The 25,816-nt window shown below is 41.3% G+C and overlaps 1 protein-coding gene across 1 annotated transcript in view; it reads left to right on the forward strand.

The window, feature by feature from the left end:
* Positions 1–25,816, forward strand: part of EMC1 (ER membrane protein complex subunit 1) — a 1,424,536-nt gene that overhangs the window by 1,141,914 nt on the left and 256,806 nt on the right. Inside the window, exon 22 of the mRNA XM_044087063.1 lies at positions 16,021–16,231. Within this exon, the coding sequence (XP_043942998.1) occupies positions 16,021–16,231 (211 nt within the window). The remainder of the gene's footprint in view (positions 1–16,020; positions 16,232–25,816) is intronic.

Here is a 25,816-nt window from a genome sequence, read left to right on the forward strand (position 1 = left end):
TGTTAGATTTGGGCTTACTTCTGGTAGGTACAGCAGCCTAAATGCAGCAGTTCACATGTTTGTACAGGGTTATTGTGAATAAGTCTGCATAGGTAGCGTTATTGTGAATAATTCTGCATAGGTAGCTGTGTTCTCAGGCTTTGGATGAGTCGTTATTTTTAACAAACTCTTGTGTAATAGCATGTGATTTGCTTTAGAATAGTTTTTAACTGTTATTGGTTTAGTTGGGTTTTCTGGGTTGATTTTTATTTTGAAGGAAACAGCCTTATAGTCCAACCTCCCTGATGAGAACGTGACACGGGGAAGGGTGCAGTATTCTTCCATGTTGGTGAGTCCAAGGTCTAGTATGTTTGATCCTCTGGTTGGAGTGCACACTATCTGATCCAGGTTGTTCAGCTAATAAAGTCCAGGAAATGTTGTGCCTGTGAGTTACAGGCACTTTATTTTTCCTAGACTGTGAAGGGGTTTTCCAGCAGATGTCCTTCAAGGATGCATCTGCAGTCCTTACAAATGGGTTGTCCTGTCGTCAGGCAGCCCTTCGGTCGGCCGGATTCCAAAGTACTGTAGGTCTTTGGGTATAAAGGGATCAGCATTTTCCTCAGTCTTTCTTTGCCCGTGGCGCCAAGCAGAGCTGGTCAGATCCAGAGATTACTTCGGGACTCTTTCAAAAGTGAATAACTGTTTAAGAAACAAATACCTCATAAAGATTTCCACTCTTACTGCTTACCTTGTTTAGGCCCAGACCACCGTAGCAGCTTGTTTAGCCTGTGCTTCCTTCAACCAACGAACACTTAGGGCGGGGGAGGGGAGTTGCTGAACAGTTTTTCGCTCAGATTTTTGCTGTCGGATCCTCCGACTACTCAAATTGTTAAGAACGCAAGAGAAGGACCGACACTTTGCCTACTACTGTGGTTTCTCAAGAATTATCGGACACCATCCCTTTGGATGTCTCTACTCCAACGCTAGGGCCTCCTGCAGCCATCTCTATAAAGGCCTTTGCCAGGGCTAAAGCAGCCAAATCTGCTAAGTCTGTGCCTGTTAAGCCCCCCTCTCACAGGCCCAGTTCCAGTTCCCAAATGCTTACTCTGGCAGAGGATCTCATCTCCTTAATAAGGGGATCCCAATCTCACCCAGACAGGGCCTCTCACCCTCCAGAAAAGAGACCTAGAGCAGAGCCCTATGAGCCAGTGTCCTCAGATGACTCTTCTGATGATACAGACAATACATACCATCCAGAGGCTCCTTTTTCTACTTATGAAGACTCCGATGCAGAAGAATCGATTCCTTCTGCCTCTCCACCAGAGGAATTTTCTTTTGGGGAAACCTTACATGTCATGAGAGAGCAATTCCAATGGCAGGGTCAAGATTTCTCAGATTCAAGAAAAAGGCTTAGGACCTTTTTACACTTACCGCAACATAGGCCTTTAGCTATACCTCCAGTTCTTCCTGTTGTGGATGATGCATTTAATGATGCATGCACTACTCCTGATACTTTACCTCCAGCCCCTGCTAAGCCCGATAGGTTTTACAGGGTACCACTTATACAAGGCTCCTTTGCAGATCCTGAGACTATCTCCCAGGGCCCTAAGGCAGTATAAAACCCTCTCCTTCTGAAAGAGAATCCAGGTCCTTAGAGATGGGGTAAAAAAGTATACACCTCTGCTACTCTCTCAGCTAGAGCTTTGAACTGTCAGTTTCATATGATCCAATACCAAGAGTTTATGCTTGATCAGTTAACCAAGAAACTGTCCTCTGATGATTCCTTAGATAAGAAATATGTTCTAGAAATGGTGAATAACATTCAGCAGGTTAGTAACCATTCTTTAAAATGTGGCTATGATGCACTGGAAGCTTCATTTAGATCAGCCATGACTGGCACAGTTATAAGAAGGCATGCATGGCTGAAAGAACAGGTCTTGCCGGATCATGTTAAAGCAAAGCTATTAGATGCTCCTATGGATAAGGTCAGTCTATTTGGATCTCCTGCCCAACAGGTAATGAAGAAAATGGAAGAGAAGGCAAAATCTGTACAAACAGTTAAAGATTTCTTACAGGTTCAGCCCCCAAGGTTTAGCAGGAACTGGCCTTACAAAAATTGGTCCTTTCCAGACTCCTCTAAAACTCAGAGAGGCAGGAATAGGCGTTCAAGAGGCAGAAATCAATCCAGAGGAGGTGCCTACAGGGGCGCCAGTGGCAAGGCAATAACCAACGAGGCACAGATACAACCACTACCACTGCAACAGGACAATCACAGTGACTTGGCTCTGACAGGAACAAATAGCAGCACACTTAGGCGGAAAGTTAGCCTTATTTTCAAAACTGGCAATATATTACAAGAGACAAGTGGATTTTGCAAACTATAAACCAAGGCTACAGGTTTCACTTCCACACCTTACCAATAAAAGAGGAATGCCAAACCTGCCACCAAATCAAAAGGCAGAAGCTCTAAAACAAATAGCTCAATTAACAAAGATGAGAGCTGTGGAAAGGGTACCACCTACAGAACAGGGCAAGGGATTTTACTCCAGACTCTTCCTAGTACCAAGAAAAGAGAAAAGTTGGAGACCTATTCTCGACCTGTCCGCTTTAAACACATTCATCATTGTTCCAAAATTCAAAATGCTGACCCTACAGCAACTTCTTCCCATGCTGGGCAAGGAGTATTGGCTGGTAACTCTAGATCTCACGGAGGCATACCTGCACGACCATATTGCAGAAGATACCTCAGATTTCTTGCAGGATCAGAGCATTATCAATTCTCAGCATTGCCCTTTGGCTTATCTACTGCGCCAAGAGTTCACGAAATGCCTGGCATCAGTAATCGCTCACTGCAGGCTTCAGGAATCGAAATTTATCCATACCTGGACGACTGCCTGATACAAGCGGACAACAAAAACAAGCTGACACAAGACTTACAAAGGGTCATTTGTTTACTACAAGCCCTGGGATACACAGTCAATTTAAAAAAGTTAAGACTGATACCATCCCAAACAAGAACATTCTTGGGTGCAGAATTGGACACAGTAAAACAGATGGCATTCCTAACTGCAGAAAAACAAGAACAACTTCCTCTTTACTTCTTGGCATTAACAAAGCAGAACAAACCAACAGCAAGGAAAGTACTGCAGGCCTTGGGCTTCATGGCATCCTGCATAATCCTGGTCCCCCATGCCAGACTGCATATGAGAAAGCTACAGTGGTACCTAAAGAATTTATGGTCTCAGCACAGACACAGCCTAGAAACCGAAATACCACTAATCCCATGCCTGAAACAAGAGTTCCTATGGTGGGCTCAGGCATGCCAGTCAAACCCAGGTTTGTCCTTCCACAGCATTCAACCAAGCCAAACCATCACAACCAGACCTCGGTTGGGGGACCCACATGCTGGACAAGTGCATTCAAGGCTTATGGACTCCAGATCAGCTGCACCTACACATAAATCAAAAAGAAATGCTGGCAGTAAAACTAGCAATCCAAAATTTCAAACCATTCCTCAAAGAAGGCCAATTGATGATAAGGACAGACAACACCACAGTCATGTGGTCCATCAACAAACAGGGAGGCACTCATTCGTACCCCCTATGCCGAATGGCTCTGGACCTATGGACTATGGCTCTGAGTTACAACATTCAGTTACAGGCAATATTTGTACCGGGAAAAGAAAACATCCTAGCAGACATGTTAAGCAGAACTACCTCGGATGCTCACGAATGGAGGCTACACCCGGACATCTTCAAGGCCATCACAAAGAAATGGGGAATGCCACAAATAGACCTATTCGCATCCCCACTCAATCACCAGCTCAAGAAATTCTGCACAAGGACATACCACCCACTTGCTTGGAAGGTGGACTCTCTATCCTTCAGTTGGAAAGGCCTGACAGCATATGCATTTCCACCTCTTCCTTTGATGCACAAGGTACTACTGAAAATCAAAAAGGCCCAAGGATAATTCTGATAGCTCCAAATTGGCCAAGACAACATTGGTATCCATTACCGAGGAGCATGTCTCGGGGGGAAACGTGGACACTACCCCTGATTCCTTTGATGTTAACTCAGAGCGACTACAACATCCTGCATCCAAACCTGAAAACTCTGCAACTGACTGCCTGGAACATTACATAACAGCAACTAACCCAGATTTATCCCAAAGGGTTAAAGACATTATCCTTGAGGCCGCAGACCTTCAACAAGAAGGAACTATGAAAATGGAAAAGGTTTGTCATTTGGAGTACTGAAAGAGGGAAAGATGTGTCAAAGGTAGATATTGCCAACATCCTGGAGTATTTGGCAGAGCTTCTCCATACAGGCCTGTCTTATTCCTCCATCAAGATACATGCATCAGCTATTTCTGCAGAATACAGCTTCGATCCCCTGTCTTCTCACCTCTACTCAGGCAGTTTCTGAGAGGAATTAAGAATGTAAAACCTCCTAGGAAACCACCATTACCAGCATGGGACTTGAACTTTGTGCTAGAAAAATTAACACTCCCTCCATTCGAACCAGCAGCAACAGCAGATCTACAGCACCTATCCTGGAAAACTGCTTTCCTGCTGGCAATTACTTCAGCAAGAAGGGTTTCGGAACTACAGGCTTTAATGGCAGTACAACCCTTCCTAATCTTCCATCAAGATAGAGTGTCCATGAGAACTAATCCTACATTTATGCCTAAGGTGGTATCCAGAGTGTCTCTAAACCAGGCAATCCACCTACCTACCTTCTTTCCCAATCCACAGAACAGGGGGGAAAGACTGCTGCATACCTTGGATGTACATAGACAATTGCGCTACTACCTGGACAGAACCAAGGGCAATAGAAAATCTGACCAGCTACTAGTAGCATATGCAACAGGAAGGGAAGGAAAAGCAATTTCCAAACAGACAATCTCCAAGTGGATAGGAAATTGCATACGATTCTGTTACTCCTACCATGGAAAGCAAATTCCACAGAACATAAGGCCTCATTCTACAAGGGCTACAGCCACTACCACAGCTTTCTTACGAGGAGTGGCTACCAAGGACATTATAGAGGCTGCTACTTGGACCTCCTTTGCCAAGCATTATAACTTACCTCTATACTCTAGATCCCGAGCAGGGTTTGCCACTGCTGTTTTGCAAGGGATCCTAACTACACCATAATTTCTTCTTCCTCCTCCCTAGTTTGGCTATGGTATTCTACCCATTTGTAGGACTGCAGATGCATCCTTGAAGGACATAGTACAGTTTTGTACCTACCATAAATGTAGATGTCCGAACAGGATAGCATCTGCAGTCAGGATTACCCTCCCCTCCTTCCCCTGTGGTCTAGGGTATTTACCCTCCTAATAGCTAGCTTGTTTGTATATATGTACATACATGCCTATTTTTGTGTTTGCTACTACTCTTTTGGAAACATTGGCATTTATCCAAAATTTAGCTATGCAGGAGGGCAACTGGCATGTGGGGCGAGAAACACTGAGGAAATGGCGCGGGTGATGCCTTTATACCCTAAGACTACCAGTGATGGACGGGGTGTGGTGCATTGACCAGCCCCAGGCCAGACCAGACTTTGAACTGGGTGCCGACGACGACAGGACAACCCATTTGTAAGGACTGCAGATGCTATCCTGTTCGGACATCTACATTTATGGTAGGTACAAAACTGTACTTTGTCCCCTAAGCAGAAGCCCAGTGAGTCTTTCTATTCTCTCATTCTTTCCTAGGTTCCCCCTGAACAATGTTACAGCCTGATTCAAGGCCTGTTAAAGATTATACAAGGCCATGCAACTAAGCTCTGAACATCCAGTGTTATGAGCCCCCACACACACAACACACACAACACACACACACACACACACATATACACACACACACACACACACACACACAAGTAAGAGGGATCACTCTTCTAGTTATGTTGAGGATTCACAGGAAAGTGAAGGAGAGGAACTGGTTTATTCCTCTCATATGTCTTCCCATGTGGGTTCTGACTCTGAGGACACTATTTCTTCTGATTCCTCATACAAGGAGATCTATTTTGGAGAAACCCATTGCAGAATGAATGATTTCTTCAAATAGGAAGGCAGGGTAGCATCTAAGGCCCCCCAAATATATTTGATTTATTGGGCCTAGATGCATCAAAATCAGTAGCTATGCCTTCTATCTTAGAAGCATTTGAGCAGCTTCTCAGGAACCTGATGATCAACCCCACACATCGAAGAACAGAAAGAGGTTGTACAGGGTGGTAGATATGCGCAAATACATGTATAGTAGTACAGTGGAGTATCCAGCTGCAGTGTTCATGGATGCAGAACTGGGGCACAGGTTGGTTTTTTTTCTAACAGCATGTCCATTGACATGGAAAGCAGGGCCTTTGACAGACTTGAGAAGAAGGATTATTTGACCACAACCCTGGTCATTAGAGTCGTTAACTACCAGACACAAATGGCCAGGTTTAAGATGTCTCTTCTAGACCACCTGTTAAAAGATTGAGGAGGTATCCGATGCTGATATGAGGGAAAAAATTGCTAGAAGTTACACACACTACAAGTCAGATGGCAAAGCACTTCATCAGGTGTGGTTAATAATACTGTTGATGCAGCATGTGCTTTCAGGGCAGTTAGCTGTCAGACATGGCCTTTTTTACACTTCTGTAAAATTACATCTTTTAGCCTTTAGATCCCCTTTCCTTATATTCCAAGTCAAACATTTCTTGAAAGGAGTTGTACATGTTAGACTACCTAGAAAACAAGTGGTTCTGTCCTGGGATCTTAATTTTGTGTTGACTAAGCTAACCCTGTCTGCTTTTAAACCTGCAGCCAGCTCTTCCCAGTAATGTCTTACTTCTAAGACAGCTTTAATTATTGCTTTGACTTTGGCTAGACAAGTGTTTGAGGTGCAAGCCCTCATGTCTTCTTAGCCATTTTGGCATCTCATAAGGACAGAGTGGCTGTTATAAACCAATGCTATCTCCATGCTGTAAGTTATTTCTGAGTTTATCTTAAATCACTCTCTTTACCACCCAGTGTTCTTCTCTGAACCCAAAAGGAGTGGAGTTGTTCTTTATAACTTGGATGTCCACAGGTAACTCTGATATTACATGGACAAGAGTAAAGATTTCAAAAGGTTGGACCAACTCATTATTTCTTTTTAATGGCATGAAAAAAGGACAACCAGTTTCTAGGCAGTCTGCATCTAGGTGTCTGTCTCAAGCTATTTCACATGCTTTATTTTCATCGACCAGATACCAGAGCTGTGGCAACTTCTGTGGCCTTTTGTAATGGGGTGCGCTCTACAGCTGTTCTTGGTCGTCAGTACATACTTTCATTAAACACTGTAAAATTAACTCCTTTTTCCAGAGATAGAATGGGATTTGCTAGCTAAATTCTCCAGGATCTTCTGGACTCTGGCCCTATTACCTCCATCCTTTCTTCCTAAGCTTTGGCAGTCATGCTATATATCTTTATGGTACTGCAACAGTGATCTAATGGTGAACATATTACAGTTCTGTAAATTAAGTTGCTAAAACAGTAAATGTGAATAGATCATTGTTGCAGTACTAACACCCACCCTCCTCCCCCCTTTTTATTTTTCTGTTTTCCTCTTCATGGGTGAGATCCCTATCACCATTTTTCCTTTTTCTGATATGGCATTTTACTACTGCTGATATATTTCTGAAGTATTAGGCTTCTAGCTTCCTCAACGGGGCAAGAAAGCACTGAATTTTAGTGCCCTTATGGCTTTCTTATTCTAACATACTTGCATGCTAGAGCAGACATATGATGCACAAGGAAAGTGGCTAAAGTTTTAGTTGACTGGCCAGACGTCTGATATCCTTGGCAGGATACACTCCTGTCTGGCTGTATATTACTGCAGCAGTGCTCTATTTAAACATTTACTGTCATGGTACATTACCTTAAACAACTGTACAATACACAATTATACCATACTATTGAAAAAGTAGAGGATAAGTGGAAAGAAAATGTGGGTTCGGTGGAGAAAATGTGACTGTGTGCAGTCTTACGAACAAGATGGCTTGATTTGTTTTACTTGTATTTGTACAGTAGAATAAAGTGTTCAGGTTTACTGTAATCTTCACCGAGTATGCCATTGAACAGGGTAAATTGTGGCCTAGATGACTGAAAATTGATTGATACTGCTATAGAGATAGGACCAGTATCAATGTTAATCCCTCTGAAACAAAATTAACTTTAAAAAATTTGTTGAATGTGTAAAAGACACAAATAAATAAATAGATAAACTTCTAAGTTTGGTTCCTGCCTTTCCTGTAAGTACTCTAGTCCACATACATATGTGCTGTATCCAGGACTATTTGTAAGCTTCTGAGCCCCCAAACCTTTCTGTGATGGAGAGAAGCCTTCTAGCTTAATTTTTGTTTCTTAGGACTAGCCAGTTTTTTAGTTTCAGCACTCAAATCTGTTTCTTTGAGCTCAGCACTTTTTCAGAACTCCTTGTAAGCACTAAATAAGCTACAAATTACTACAGCAGTCAACTTTCCTCACTTGTCTAGAGGAAAGCAGTTTTTAGTACTTAATAAATAAGCACCTATCCAGGCAGGTCTAAGGGTCAGCTCCCAGTGTTTTCTCCTGTCTACCTGATGAATCTGGGCATCTTGAGGCAATGCAGCAATTGCCTCATGTATACAGACAACCCTCTCCTCCTACCACCCAACAATACAACCTATGAGAGATGCACTTATATAGCCAAACTGGAAGCAAAGCTCTTTTCACCCAAGACTGGAATAGACAGTCAGGAGGAGAAGGTAAACACTTGCACCACACCACACTCATCACATAGTCCTTCAAAATATACACCACCAAAACACACACATAGAAACACAAAACACACACCTGCATTCGCGGAGGCTCTCAATAATAACCTGCCCAAGCAACAGGGACCTCCAAAGCAGAAATGCAAGCAAACTCCACCCCCCAACACAACCCAAATGACACATAGCCCACAATCTCAGTGTGCCACTCAATCACAGCCCATAAGACATAACAACGTACCCAATACTCTAGTCATAGGTGACTCTATAGTCAGGAACACTGATGTTCCACTCACCAGGCTAAAGAAGGAGAAAGTTACTGTCAGCTGCCTGTTGGGTGCCAGGATCTGCCACATAACGCACGCACTCAGGTCACTCCACAGCAAATACAAATATGACTCTATCATTGTCCATGTTGGTGTGAATGACCTGAGACATACCTCCCTGGACTATGTGAAAAGAGACATGGAGGAGCTCTCCAATCTTGTAGCCCAGGCAGGTTTGACCTTAGCCCTCAGTAGCATCCTGTCATCACCCAGAATGATACCACAGTACAAGGACAAAATGATTGACTTCAGCAATTGGCTAAGCTTCTGGTGTCATTCTAAGGGGATCCAGTATTTGTCTGCCTGGGATGACATGATTGACGGACCATGATGCTGTGCCAGGGATGGCCTGCATCTGTCACCCGTGGGATTCCGGATACTGGCTAAGGGCTCTTGCCACCCCTATAATGCCTTTTTTAGGCAAGGTTCAATTGACAAATTCACCACCGTAACAGGTACAAGCAAGCAAAATCTGAGGATAATGCTACTCAATGCTAGAAGTCTAAACCCCAAAATTCACTCACTCGAGGCACTCCTTACAATGGAGAACATCAACATCTGTGCATTGACAGAGATCTGGTTCAAAGCTTCAGAGAGCACCCCTGCATTACCAGGATATAATTCATACCACACTTTTCAGCCACCTAACCTGGACCGAAGCACTGAAGGCAGAGGCATGTCCGTATTCATTAAAGATATCCACACCTCCAGGGTAGTTGCACAGCATAATGCATCTGAGATTATCCAAGTGCAACTAACTCTGGGCAAGACCACAGTCCAAATTGTAGCTTGCTGCAGACCCCCCACCATGCCCCAGGATTCCCACTCCTCATTTCTTGATACACTGGAAAATATTAGGGTACAACCCAACACCCTAATAATGGGCAATTTCAACTACCCCACCATTAACTGGGAAAACTACTCATGTACCAACTCTTTTGCTCAACGTTTTCTGGAATTCATAAATTCCAACGCCTTGGATCAACTTATTCACACCCCCACCAGGGGCAGCAATATCCTAGACCTGGTCATTACCAACATGGGTGACCGGTGTTCCACACCAGAGGTCAAATTTCTCGGTCAGATCCAACCACAAGCTAATAACCCTAGACATCCACAGCCCACCCCCACCCCCCATTAGGGAAACCACCATAAAAAACTTCTCCAAAACCAACTTCACACTTCTTAAGACAGAAGTGGCAAACTTTAGGACACCCATGCAGACGGACAATAGAGGTACGACTGCTGAATCCTACACAAATGCATTTTATAAGCACCTACACGAGTGCATGGATCGTGCTATCCCTAACAGAACCAAGATGCTGTCCTCCTAAAAAAGGAAGCCAATCTTGTGGTCCTCTGCCATAAACAAACTCTACAACAGAAGAAAGAAACTTTTGCAAAAAAGAGTAAAATCCCATGACTGGAGGAGCTCCTGGTCAGTCTCAGTAAGAAGCTGAGATCCCTCATAGAATCCTCCAAAGCTAATTATGAAAACAATATTGCCACGGACTCTAAAGACAACCACAAAGCATTCTATAGCTATGTCAATAATCTCAATGGCAACACTCAGATCTACTCCGAGTTATAGCACAATGGCACTTAATATACAGAACCAACTGATATTGCCAACATCCTAGCAGATAGGTTCAGTACTAACTTTACCCCCCCCTCTCACCCCCCAGGGGGCCCATCTCTATACCGGAAGAATGCAAAGTTACTGTAATTACGACTGCACAGGTAAAAAATACACTCTCCAAAGCCAGGAACACAGCATCCATTGGACCTGACAATATCACAGGCTGCGTTCTTCACGAACTACAGAACGAACTGGCACCCCACCCAAGTACCATGTTCAGTCCTAGCCTCAACTCAGGCTTTGTGCCTACTGAATGGCACACTGCGACGGTTATCCCACTCCACAAAGGGGAGCCATGACGGACCCCGGGAACTACCGCCCCATTAGCCTGACAAGCCTGGTCTGCAAGGCCATGGAACGTATCATCATGAAACTCATAAACAAAGACATTGGTAATCTCCAAACTCTGGATCCCACCCAGTTCGGGTTTGTAAAAGGCAGATCATGTCTCCTAAACCTGATCGACTTTTTTGAAGCAGTCACCAAAGCCATAGATGAGGGGAAGGTGGTTCACACAGCCTATCTAGATCTCGCCAAGGCTTTCAATACCATCCCCCACTCTGGAATTATAGATGAACTCACTAAACTAGGTATAAATCCCTATGTCACAAGATGGGTTGCCAACTGGATCACGGACAGAACCCACACTGTGAAAGTAGCAGACTCCAAATCCGACTTAAGACCAGTGACAAGTGGAGTACCACAGGGTTCAGTCCTGGGTCCTCTCTTGTTTGGTATCTACCTGAAGTACAGGCTAACATAGAAGGTCTTTGGCTAACGACGTTTGCAGATGACTGCAAACTGGGAGTCATAACTGAAACTCCTAATGATGTGGACATCCTACAAAAGGGCCTCACTGAGACAGATGCCTGGTGTCAAAGCCATGGGCTGAAGCTCAATGCCAAAAAGTGCATCGTCATCCTCTTTGGAAAAAACTCTGTACCCATGAACTACCACATATTTGGTAGTCTACTTAACACCAAAAGTGTGATAAAGAGACCTTGGGACACAGGCGGACAGTAGTCTCTCCTTTGATAATCACATTGCCACAGTGGTCAGGAAATCCTTCTATGTGGCACACCTCATCACAAAAGGTTTCTCATCCAGAAAAAGGGAGGTCATTGTTCCCCTGTACTCATCACTCATTAGACCCATTATAGAGTACAGCGCCCCTTTTGGTATGTACCTCACAAGACATCTACAGCAACTGGAGAGGCCACAGAAATACCTCACAAAGAGGATTACTGGCCTCAAACAGATGCCCTGTGCAGACCGTCTCAAAAAACTCCAGCTTTACTCCGAGGCGATCTCTGCCTAACATACAAAGCTGTGTCAAACCCAGAGCTGTTGGACATGCTCCACTGAAAGAAATCCCAATCCCTCCGAGCTACACGCTGTAGGGACCTAAACCTTGTCACCACAATAAACAGAACATGCTGGAGGGATAGATTCCTGTCCCAGAGACTTCCCATACTCTGGTAAAGACTTCCTATCTATGTCAAACAGAGCTCCACATTAGCACTCTTCAAGAAAAATCTTGATGGTTGGATGGGAAATAGGAAATTCACCGTGAGGATCACTTCTGTGGCTCTGCTCGACAGGGGCACAGGAAAATAATTTTCTTGGGTGGCGAAAGTCAAGGTACCTTTTTGGCTAGGCTTATATAGGCCATAGGGTCAATAGCCTAGTTACCTACCTATAAACCTATAAGATCTGGTAATGAGATCTTCAGAAAAGGAAATGAGTAAGCTACATATAAATAAATGGCATCTGTGGAAGCAATATGTACAGAATATTGTTCTTGAAGAGTGATATTTCAGGGAAGGCAGGGTTTCAACAACTTATGTAAGCTTAAATTGATAGCTGTTAAGAAAAAATGTATTTTTGTACATTGTGTACAAATAAAATAGATGTTGTAAGGGACTGTTTTCTGTTTTAGAATTGAATGTGTATTCATGACACCATGGAGTGTGTCATGTCAATAAAGATGTTAAAAATATTTATCCCTTTGAATAAATGCCTGTAATAAATAAGCTTTAAGATAATGTTTGTTTATTCCCTTTGGATAATATAATATTTAATGAAGTATCAGTTATTGAAAGGCAATATGAAAATGCCAGTATATTTGGTTGAATATCTACTGTAAATGTAGTGAGGTTCCAGTCTTATGAGAGTGTTGTAGTTTATATTAAATTGAAATTTGATACACCATTAATTAAGAAGGAAGAATGTCTACACTCGAAGAGCAGACGGATACCACCCATCTTGGTTTCTTTTATACACCATTAATTACAAATTTATATTTGATGTTTCTATAAAACAAGATACCTTATTTTACTGAGGATGTTATTGCATGCCATGAAAGATATTCTTAGTGACCATATTACATGGAAGTGGAGGTCAAGTTTGTGTTTGAGGATTTGAATAAATGTATAGACTGCTTAATGACAGTGGTTTGTAAACAAAAGATAGTGTTAAGTAAATTCTACTGCACAGAGGGTACTTTTTTGTTTATTTTGGACCTCTGTGGTTATTGCAAGTTATAATAAATTATTATTTATGTTGAAATTCGTTGATTAATTTGATTGTGCTTTGTTTAAATATTAGGCATCGTACTCTACATGTTGTTCGTGACTGTCTGGAAAATGTGATTCATTAACTATTTGGAAAAGTGGTGCGAATATCTGATATTGAGGACATCCCATAATTTATTGAACTTGAGTAGAGACATTGTGAAAACAGACATTTTTTTCTTTATAAGTTATGATCAGACTACTCAGTGCTAATGTTTTACATTACCTGTGTTCCAGCAAGTATAGGCTAATTAAACATTAAAGTAGTGGAATTATAAATAATGTGTAGTATGAAAGCTATATAGTTGGGGGATAGCAGTAATACAAAAGGGAGAGGCGGGCTGAGCACGTTATGTGTAGTTTCCACATTAAATTGCCATAGAACAATTTACTAAGCAAGGTTGCTTGTTTCCTTATAGAAGTTATTTTGGGGTGGGGTGGGGCTAGGGACCACAACATTTGTGATTAAATGGACAAGGTGAATAGAAATAAGGCAGCAAGAAGATTAGTGGAGAAGAATATAAGTGAAGGTGTGTATTGGTAAAAGGGGTGTTTTGAATATAACAGATATTTTTGAAGGTCTTTGAGAAGTGGGGTAGTTAAAAAGCCTGTAACCGACAGAGAGGCAGACACAGCTTTCACAGCATATAGCTTGTGTGTTAATTCAAGAAGAGCATATATTACTGTGTAGTGTTATGATCTCACAAGTACTAAGAAATGTTTGATAGATATCTATTAAGAGTACAGTTGTAAAACTAAAATGGTGAAAGATTAACAATGTATTGTGAATATAGATATTTTTAGAGTGTAAAACAGCAGTAAAAACAAAAAATTGTGTCATAGACATTTGGTATGTGGTTCACACCTTCAACCTGTATTGTCTCAGCCTTGAATTCCAGAGTTAGGCCTCTGTTGGTGTGATGTTACTTCAGAACTCACCTTTCTGATATCTGTTTTCCTGTGGCCCTCTGGCTTCTTCTGCCCTGGCTTGTTGTTTAAAGTTTCATCAAGGAAGGTCCCTAATATTAAACTATAACATATATTTTCTTACTTCATGAAATGATTTTCGTTGCTGGCTCAGGTATCCCTTCCTCCTATATTTTTGTGAGTGGCCATCTCATCCATTCAGCTTCATCTCTTGGTGTTTCTCAGCAATGCAGGTGTTAGATCTTCATTGTTACTTCTTGATTTGCAAGAATGTACTCACTAGAGGCTAGACGGGAAGAAGTGTACGCTGTGAGGATTGAGCTTGTTTATCCATCTTGTATGTGAGGGAACAGGTACATACAACTTGAGTATGACACTTTCAGAACTTTGCAACATTCCTGTTGGTGATAAGTATAAACCCTATCATGGACCAGGCACAACATGTTCTCTTGGCTGGTATAAGAATTTGGCTGTTATTTTCTGTTGTTCCAGTATCTGTAAGCATTAAAAGCCACACTTTCAGAAGAATCTCCCTTTTCCAGCAAGTATAAGCTTTTCAAGTACACTTGCATTATGCTGGCAGTGGGGCTCATGGATGTAATCCTAAAGGGTATGTATGAAGTTTCTTTTCTGTACAATTCTTCTCTCTTCCTTTGGTAAATGGCAAACCGTTTGCAATGCTGAACACAGAGGACAGGTGGATGCTTCTAAACACCTGTGCCACCTGCTGCTTTGCAGAGCACTTCTGTCAGTATTACTGTAAGTAGTCCATGTGTAGTTAAGTCCAACAGTTGTCCGTCTGCCAGATGCAACTCGTGCTGCAAGACTTCATTTACTGTCCATTCCTTGATATCAGCAAGCAGCACCGACTGTTCACTGCTGTTCCTCCTTAATTAACTTCTACAACACCTGGGCCTACTGTTCATATTTTGGTCATTTGAACTACATACAGGACTTCATAATTCTGAACTGTGAATTCAGTTATTGTTATGTACTTCTGTGATAATTTTTGAAGTGTTTTTTCTTTACACAGCTAATTCTGCTTTTGTTGAGTGTAGTCTCCCAAATAATGAAATTAATGACAATGTATAAATTTGTGAGATACACGGACCAAGTAAAATTGATGCAGTGTGTTAACTGTTAGCAGACATATTACTACTAGGTAAAGCTTTCAGTCCCCCTACTTTGGAATTGCTTCTCCTCTTGCAGCATTCTTTAAATGTACAGATATAACAAACTTGTTCCAAACTTATTTTAATTTATTTTTTAGTATGTTGGTGGACCAATATGTATATGTATATGTGTATATATATATATATATATATATATATATATATATATATATATATATATATATATAATGGATGGATTTATTTTCAGCTAGGAACTTAGACATAGACACAATCAAGAGAACAGAAAAGTGTGGCATAAAGAATTCATTAATTTATTTTTGTTTTGTAGACAAGATGTATGCCAGAATTGAGTTCATCATTGGCTCACATTATTTCTTGCATATTTGAAATTGCTTCCTTCCTTGAGAAGAAGAACTTGATGATACAACATTAAGCAAACAGAGAGGTATTGATATGAGAGTCCAGTGATGCAGAGGCAGATAGCATGCAGTTGTAGTTGTAATGAATTATAACAGTGGAAATGAGGACTTGCATTTTGAAAATATCACAGAAGTTAAACCAGTGATCTATCAAACAAGTGCAGTTGTAAAAATGTTTGATCGTTTTCTTGAAAGACATTTTCTTGCATGTCATTGATTTTTCTTGTATTTTCTTTAGTATCAGTACTGGAACACAAAAGCTCGTCGTAATGAATTCACAGTCCAAGAGCTGTACGAAGGCACAGAGCAGTACAACAGCACGGCATTTAGTTCGTTGGATCGTCCTCATATGCCTCATGTCATCCAGCAGTCTTACATCTTTCCATCAGCTATCAGCTTGTTGGAGTCAACGATCACAGAGAAAGGCATTACAAGTCGCCACCTTCTAGGTATGTACTATAGCAGAATGATGTGATGGTTTGGAGTCCCAGCATGTGAACCATATTTAAGTATGGAAAGTGTCCATGGTTATTTATGGGTAAACAGGTAGTCAACTTTCTGAAGGAGAGGGATAAAGCCCTAAGTATACTCTAGGTGACTTGTTTACATTTAGCAGGTCAAACACTAGAGGAGGAGGCCAGAGAGAAGTCAGAGTAAATAGTCCATGCTGGTTTGTCCTTTCCTGGTGAGTGGTGGTTGGCCTAGTCCTGCTACATAAGTGACACTTGGGGAAACGGACCGCAAATGTGCAATCTATGCATAGAGGTTGGGGGTAGGGAGTACAGTCTCTCAAGAAATGCATCTGTTTCTAATTTGGCATGGTATATGCATGTGGAAACCTGATATGACAGGCATTGCGTTGTACACAGTCAACTTGGTGGCAACATACAGAATCTGCTAAATTCACTGGAGCATGGACATGACCCTGGATTTCAGCTTCTTTAAGCAGTGGGATTTAGGTGGCAGGAATTAGAAGGGAGTTAAGGTTCACTCTTCACAGGGGATAGGGACAAAAAAGCTAAAAGAGCCATAAAAACTGGTTACACAGGTAATGTCATTAATATTTTTATTTTATTTATTTTTATTTTACATTTGTTGACCGGGCTAGTCTAGCTGGATATATTTCCATTTTCAGTAGAGGCCCGGGGAGAAAAGCTCCACACAGAAATACACATAAAAAGAAAAAAAACATACAATCAAAAAGCAATATCAGTAATAACAAATGGCAATATAATGTCAAAATAAAAACTTAATTAAGAAAATATATCAAAATTATAACTTGTATGACTAACAAAGATTCATGTTGAAGGATGAGATGACAGTGAGAAATTATAGGGTGACAAGTCGTTGTACAGAGAGAGTTAGAGGTAAGCAAAAGGGTAAATATCAGAGAAAGAGGGCAAAGATACTATAAGAGGGTAAAAAAGGAAGCCATCTAAGAGATGAATGTAAAACAGTAAAGGCAAGGAAGCAAAAAAGACCTGCTGGATATAAGCCAAAGAGAGGTAAAGGATAATAAGAGTTAGGAAGAAAAAAGTTATAAAAAGAAAAGAAAAAAGAGAGAGTGGAGGAAAATTGAGGAGGATAACAGATGTAGGTAGGAAGATTAGTCGGGCTTTATACAGGAACAGAGCCAATGGCTTTTGAAGTAATTCTTAATTTCTTGTTTGAAGAGTGGTAGAGATGCGAGTAGAGTGATTTCACTGGGTAGCATATTCCAGCTCCTTCCAATTGTATTAGAGAAAAGGGAGTCACCGGCTGAGTTATTGGACTTTGTAAGGCAGGCCATTAGTTTCTTAGAAGATCTAAGAGAGTTGAGATTATTATAAGGGATTAAAAGTTGAGAAAGAATAGGGGTGTTATTGGGCTGGTAGAGTAATTTGTGGGCAATATTGAGCTGGGGAATAAGCAAAAGGTGTTGAAATTCCATCCATCTTAGTTGTTTCAGGTTCACACAGTGATGTGTTCTATAAGGGTTGCCAGTAGCAAATCTGGCAATGTTGTAATAGGATGTGGCAAGTTTGTTAAGGTTGGCTTTCTTAAGGTTGGTAAAGATTGGAGAAGCATAAAGAAGTGTAGACATAAGATGGGAGTGGGCAATTATGGCTCTGGCAGAAGCAGTTGGGTAGGGTTTAATTCTATATAAGGATCCAATTTTTCTGTTTACTAATTTAATAGTGTTGTTAATGTGTTGATCAGAAGAGAGATTATTATCAATAGTTATTCCTAATAGTTTTGTTGTTGGTTCAGGGGAAATGACAGTAGCATTATTTGATGAGATGGTGAAATCAAGGGGTGGGGACCGAGAGGTGGGGGTGAAGAGGAGAAGTTTAGTTTTTTTGGCATTAAGAAGAAGGTAGCGTTTAGAAAAACATGTTTCAACAGTGTTGAAGATGCTTTGAGTAAGTGAATGAAGTGCTGAAGAAGAAGATGCTGAGCAAATTAGGGTAGAGTCATCAGCATATTGTATGACGGTTGCTTGAGGAATTGCTAGATGTAGGTCATTAATGAATAGGGTGAAAAGAAGAGGTCCGAGAATTGAGCCCTGAGGGACACCAATGGTTACAGGTAATTGAGAGGAAGTTTGGTTTCCCCAAAGAACTGCTTGTTGTCTATTGCTAAGATAAGATGTAAATCATTTAATGGCAAGGTTGTCAAAGGAAAGGGATGTGAGTATGTTGATTAATATAGAGTGGTTAACCATGTTGAAAGCTTTAGAAAGATCAATAAATAGTGCAGAAGAGAGAAGGTTATTGTTGCGGTTCCTATTGATGGTGTCTATAAAGGAAAGAAGAGCAGTGGTAGTACTATGATGGGGTCTAAAGCCATGTTGACAGTTGGCTATTAAGTTATGTACGGAGAGATGATTTAGAAGTTGTTGGTGTATACATTTTTCCATAATTTTCGCTAATGGAGAAAGGAGTGCGATTGGTCTATAGTTAGAATAGTCGATAGAGTTGCCACCTTTGTGTAAAGGGATAATGTAGGACACTTTCCAGATGTCTGGGATAGTTCCCTCTTGGATTGTTCTGTTTATGAGAATGGAAATAGGATATGCGATTACTTTTGCAGCCTTTTGGAGAAAAAGAGAAGGGAGGTTATCAGAAGAGGGGGTACAAGGCTTGAGTTTATGGATGAGTTTATAGATGAAAGAGGTAGAGATAGGTTGTAGTTTAAAGTTAGGGGTTGAAGTAGCTTGGATTTGTGAGGAGTTTGAGTTTTTGATGTTCATTTGCTTAGTTAGGGAATGAATAGTTTCAGTAAAGAATAGGTTGAAAGCATTAGCAGTTAGGAGAGGGGTGTCTGGGTCCGCATTAAGCGGGCTAGGTGTTTTAGCTGTACCTGGGGACAAGAGTTTATTTACTGAGGACGAGAAGGCCTTTGGATTGTTATGATGAGTCTTTTGAAGTTTGCGGTAAAAGTTTTTTTTGTCTGCAATTATAGCCTTTTTAGTAAGGTTTCTAAGCTGGCAAAAGTGCAGCAGATCAGAATTATTTCTGTAACATCTCCATGTAGTCCAGATTTTATTTCTAGAGAGAATTAGATTTTTGGTTTCTCTTGAGAGCCATGGGGCTATATTGGACTTCATTCTAATGGTACACTCAGGAGCATGTCTATTAAGTATGGATAAGAAACTTGTGTTAAAGTATGATATTGCATCTTCAAGAGGAAGTATTTTTAAGGGATTCCAGTTGCATTTACTAAGTTCCATTTGAAATAAGTCTACGTTAAACTGTTTTGTGGAACATATTTTTCTAGTATTAGGGAGGTTAGTAAAGACAGTCTTTTCTCTTTCTATATAAGTCAAGGAATGGTCACTGACATCATCTGGCATGGTTCCTACTTTGTAGGTGTGTTTGGTATTATTTATCAATATCCAGTCTAGAACACTTTCTTTATTATTAGGCTTATTGATTCTTGTAGTTGAGGTAATGGTTTGGGTAAAGCCTTGGAGGTTTATATGGGAAGTCAGATTCTTGGTATTTATGCAGTTCCAGTCTATATTAAAGTCACCTAGAATTATTGTTTCTTGTGGGTGAGTTGTAGATACCCAGCTAAGAAAGGCTTCTAAAATGGGTATGTTATTACCTGGGGGTAGGTACATACAGATAATGTTAAGGGATTTCTTGGTGTTCAAGTGAAGTTTGATTATGATGGCTTCTACTTTGCTATCCTGGGTTGGGTCTATTGTTAGGGTGGAGATATTTAGTTGATTGTTAAAAAGAATTGCTACTCCGCCACCTTTACGTTTAGTACGGTCAAGTCTAACAATATTATAGCCTTGGGGTATAATTTCTGTATCTTTAGTGTCAGGCTTAAGCCAGGTTTAAGAGAGGCAGAGAATGTCAAAAGAATGGATATCAAGGAGAGCATGCAGGTGAGGTACTTTATTGTTTATGCTTTGAATGTTTAGATGTGCTATTAGGAGAGTATTGTTAAGTTTAGTTTTAGGAGTAAGAGGTGAAGGGTTGATAGGGCCAGGGTTAGGGTGTATGTCTCCATCTTGTAAGGTGTGGTTCTTTGGTTTGGTTATTACGTTGTTGTTAAAGTAGGTTCTTAGTTTCAGTTTTCTATCTGTGGAGAGGCCATGCTTAATGTGTATGAGTCTGTGGATTTTAGGTAGAATGTAGTTGGGGGTAGAGGTACTGTTGGAATATGACATAAAAGATATGTACAAACAAGGTAGAGTTTGCTTATGTGAGAGGGTAGGCTGGCCATAGAGAGGGGTTTCAAATAATGTTAGAAGGTAGAATGAGAATAGTGTAGGTAAGAGTAATACAGAAAGTATGAACATAGTTAGGAAATAGGGAGCCATTATTAAAGAGGAGATAAAAGTAGATAAAATAAAAAGATTATGTTAGAGGAAAGTAGATAAAATAAAGAGATTCTGTTTCGGGAAAGGTATAACGAGATGGAAAAGGAAGATGGGAAGGGAATGGTCAAAAGAGGATTATAAGTAAGAGAGGTAGGAAATAAGGAGGTTAGGCTAGTAATGGTAAAAGGTTAGAATGGTGAGGTAAGATGTGTAGTTAATAGAGAGTATTAGAGGTAGGATAAGTAAAGAGTAAAGGTAAGAGGGGATTATACAGAGAATAGGGGTAATTAAAGGTGGAGAGGGAGGAGATAAGGGGTGTGGTTAAGAAAGAGCGGGAATGAGAGAGTGCTCTGTATAGATTGAGGAGGATAGTGGGAGTGGTCAGAGAGGTATAAGCTTAGGACCCCTGGGGGTGGGAATTGGGGGTATGGAGGGGAGTGGAGTGAGCCCGCAGGGCGAACGGAGCGGGAAGAAACCACAGCAGAAAGGATTAGGAGAGGAAACAATCTAAAATGGAGGTAAGAGAGGTTTGTGAAGTTAAGGTAGGAAGAGTTATGAAGAGACCAGGTACATCTAAGAGGGGATAAGTGAGAAGGGCTAAGGCACTATTAGGTATGCAATAGGAGTAAAAAGGAAGGGAGGGGTATAGAGGGGGTACTAGGGAGGGATAGAGGGATAGAGCAAAACAATATGAGGATAGATACAGAGAGAAGGAAAGGATAGTCAAAGGAAGAGTAAAACAAGCAGAGCAAGGATAACAAGTGTAAAGTCTCAGAGAAAAGGTAGGGTCGATGGTGATAAGATACGAACAGTAGAGCACAACAGAGTTTACAATGGGGGGGGAGGTATGACTGCTGGCGGATCCGGTAGTTACACAGATACACCTAAAAGGTGCAGAGGGCTAGAATAAGCAAGACAAAGCTACAATATGATAAAGCGTACTTATATGACATACAAAAATATCCAGTGGCTTTAGTCCAAGGGCAAATTGTTAACCCAGGTGAGGATATGCCAGGCAGGTTTGGTGGATGGGTAAAGCTGCTCCTTGTAGTCCAAGGGGTAAAGGCAAGAGTTGGAATAAAATTAAGTGAAGATATATGTTCTGAATAGAAAAATATAATATAATAATATAATAGTTGAATACACTGCTTTAGCACAGCATATAGAGCAGGATCTCAGCTGAGTGTATCAGAAAAATGAGTCTGCAGATGTGGAGAAGATGGACGTTAAAGACAGCAGCTGAATGCTGCAAAGTGGTCACTTGTTAGGTTAAATGTTTACTGCTAAACATGGTGATAGAACAAAATCAAGATTGTGCAGAATGCAGAAGCAGTTTAATGTTGTGTTAAAGAAGGATTAAAATGACCCCATATACATTTTGAAAAGATAGTGAGCCCAGTAATTGTGTAAGATTCTTGCAGTGCTGCCAAGAACTGAAGTTTCTTGTTTAGGATGAAAAGGTATGTGCTGTGGCTTCACTTTCTATTTTTTACTTAGCTAACTGTCCTTGCGAGTCATTTTTTAAGCCTAGCCAATTATCCCTTGTGAGATTTAAACCCTGCATCTTGTGTTTGTAAGGCAAACACCTTAACCATTAGCCCCCCCCCCCCCACAACCAATGCAATAGTTGCCAAAGTGATAAGACTTTATTGAAGCTGGTAGAATGCATAGGCCCATGATCCATTACTATGCATTGCTAATTTCTTAATGGCATTAACCTCATTTTTTCTTTTTTAGTTCCATTTAGTGGATGCAAGTAGTCATCACGGTCCCCATGGAGGCTAGACTGCAATGGCATTTATTTCTAGTCACTGAAACAAAAACCATCATACAGTGCAGTCAGAAATATTGAGAATAGATTTGTGTACACACTGTCAGTTTCTGTCCATATAAAACTTTTGACACATTTATCTTTTGAAAAACTACTGTGCTTGTCTTCTTGTGTAAACAATCAGATAAGGCCTTCTGGTTTGTTTAAAGGAAGCTTAAAGATGAACATGTTTGTTGGATAGTTTGGTCTAGCTCATAATTTTGTACACTGTGCAGTTTGGTGCATGAAAGAACCGTTGACATTCTCCTGTAGCAGGAGAAGTCACTCATTCTAATGTCTTACACAAAAGCAAATCTATTTGGTCTTCTAGAAGACAGTACTCTGTTTCAGCAGCAGGAATAAAAATCAGAAAGTCCTTCAGTTTTGAACAGGATTGAAAAACTCACAGTTCTGCATATCCCTCAGGCTCTGAATGAAAAAAGGGTGTCAGTCTTCATTTACATCCCTTTTGCACACTGCTAGACTGTTAACTAGTTGATATTCTTAGGCTCTTTAGATTTGAAAAGTGTGCCACTGGCCTACAGAAAGCTTGATCATCTTTACCACATACTAATATTTTCTGTTTCTCATGTCTGTCTCGGTTTAGTTGTGAAAGAACTTAAATGTCTTGTTCTGATTGCAAGGGAATGCTTAGTCTGTATTCTTGGAAGATATTGCATAATTCATGTTTATTTCTGTTATTGCAATTTGTTTTTAGCAGTAGTGTTCCCTGTTTGGCTAAGCAGCATGCGTCAGTCTTTTATCAAGTGGTGCTGTTACCTCATAAGATCATAACACCATAGGAAATAAATGAGTCACAAGATAGTTACACATTGCCTATTCACACCAACATGCTGTACCCTCTAGAAAGGTACTTTCAAAAGGAGACATTGTGATCAGGTCTAATTAGGGCTGCATACAGATTTAACTCTAGTTGATTTGGTCGCATGTAGTAATGTTGTTGTGACATCCAGGCCCCCATGTAAAAATGGAAAAAAGGGGCTTGATTATAACAGAGGAATGATAACAGCTCTGACTTGGATGCTAAGCTTTTAGACATTAGTTATGCTAAACAGAAGGATTTTCTGACTACTGTTGCTATGTGATAGTCAAAGTATAGGGGAATTATCAGCCCAGTTTCCCAGATCCTTGAGTACATTATCATTTTGTAGTGGAATATTGCCATTACTGTGCGTTGAGGGAGAATGGTGTTTACTAAATGTGACAATACTGCACTTTTTCCCGTTTAATTTTCATTTCACTGTAAAAAAAAAAAATGAGCTTCAAATGGAAATTTGCGAATAACAGCAAGTTTACAGTCCTCTGCAGACTTGGTTAACCAAAGATCCGGATTCCCAGTCTGGAGATAGGGGGAGTAGATTCTGAAAAGAAGGGTGCCAGTACTGAGGCCTGAGGAACATTGCTAGTCATCATCAGACTTTCCGAGGAAGAACCTTCCATCTTAACTCTGTGTGTTGCATTGTTCAGCTAATTTGCTATTTACCTTACCACGCGTGTCTCTACTTTTGAGGCATTTAGCTTGGCAAAGCTGGGGGGGGGGGGTTGTGTTGAACTCTTTGGCCAGATCCAAATAAGGCCTGTGAACAGAATGTCTGCTGTGTACAGCTTTTTTGACCCTTTTAAAGAAGTTAACTAAGTTGAATAGACACTCTCCCTCTGGCAAAGCTAAACTGATAAGGTTTTTGATATCGTAGCTTTGCAAATTAGTCAACTTGGGAAATGAAACATAAGGGATACTGTATCATATCTGTTTAGAAGTTCCATTATGTTTTTTTTCATTGGTTTTACTTAGAATGCTGATCAGGCTGATGTGGTCCCTATGCCATGAACTGGTACTATAGCCTGTAGCTATAGAACATGGAAGTCTCCGCATTTTCTTTTAACACAGCCAATTAGGGATTAGTTAGGTATTGCTTCATCTTTTATTGGAAACCAAGTAGATCTGATGTTATCCATGTCATTATTCCTCACCATAGGGTCTTGGATTCGACATCGGATAGAAGCCGGCAACATCATTCACATAGACAGATCCAAGGCTCAAGCTCTTTCCTGTTCCATAATCCCCTGCTGCCCTCTAACCCTTTGATCTCATTTGCTGCTTATCGCTACAAACATGATCCACTGGCTCTCACTAAGATAAGTGACTTTTTTCACTCTCTAATTTTTCTGCTAAAATAACTTAGTTCGATCTGTTTTAAGGTTATTTTCTTTATGGGTAGTGTTGGAGTAGTTATCTCCCCTCCCTTAGATTTTCTAGTTCCGTTTCGGTTGTTAGTTAGGTGTTTGGCGCCCTTTGTCCCTCTTCGTCTTTTTACGGTTGTTCGGTGTTTGGCGCCCTTTGTCCCTCTTCATCTTTTTATTCATTTAGTTTGTGTAGTTCGTTTTTCTTTAGCATGTCAGAAAAGCCTTCTGGGTTTAAGAAATGCTCCTTGTGTGGTCTGAAGATGCCTAATTCTGACTTGCACGAGGAGTGCTTGTATTGCTTAGGAGCTCCCCACCTGGAGATTGAATGTGACATTTATGCCGCATTCAACCCCAGGGCTTTGGCAGAGTGCCAAAATAAGCTCTTGCTTAAAGGGATGGTTCAGGGGGTCCTTGTGTTTCCCCTGCCAAAGCCCCTTATTCATATTCCAAACAGAAAGCTTCTTCTGTCTCCACAGGGGTTCGCCAAGAAACCTAGGCTGTCAGATTCCCACATCTCTGGATCCAGTCCCAGCCAAGGCTATCTTGGATTTGAAATCTTCAGATCCCAGACCTTCTGCTGGATCCAGGGCCTCCTCAGATCAGAGGAACTCTGATCCGGCCAAGGCCAGTCCAGCCTCAGATCTGACCAGTTTGTCAGATCTGACCGCTTCATCTTCTCGGCCTTCGGATCCAACAGTCTTGTCGGGTCCTACCATAATTATGGAGGATTCAGCTCCTGGATCCTCTATGCATTTTTTTCCTTTGGCTCCAAGGCCTCGGAGCCAAACTCCTGAGCATAGACATAGGTCAATGGATTCCAGGGCTGGATCCCCAGCCAAGTCTACCCACTCCTCTACTTCCTCCAGATCCTGTGGGAGTTTGTTGCCCTCGGATATGGACATGATGATGAGGAGCTTCCTCAAAACCCAGATAGAGTTAGGGCTTCTGATGTCCCCAGCCCACCTGGCTAGAGGGACTTCCCCAATCCCTTCTCTTCATTCTCCTGTTCCAACTCCCAGGGTATCGGAATCTCAGGACCCAGTTTCCCATGGTCAGATCCCAACGGGGCTGGGTATTCCCCATTTCGCAACTCTGTCAGGGTTCCTGGTCTGCTTTGCTCCTCCACCCTCAGACCAGAGTGGGTCCCCAACCAGTGGGGTCGGCAAAAATTCCGTGGGGGCGGGGACTGGTCCGGGCCTGTCT

This window comes from Protopterus annectens, chromosome 1.part1 (genome assembly GCF_019279795.1).
Source record: "Protopterus annectens isolate FY-2018-M chromosome 1.part1, PAN1.0, whole genome shotgun sequence".
Taxonomy (NCBI): domain Eukaryota; kingdom Metazoa; phylum Chordata; order Ceratodontiformes; family Protopteridae; genus Protopterus; species Protopterus annectens.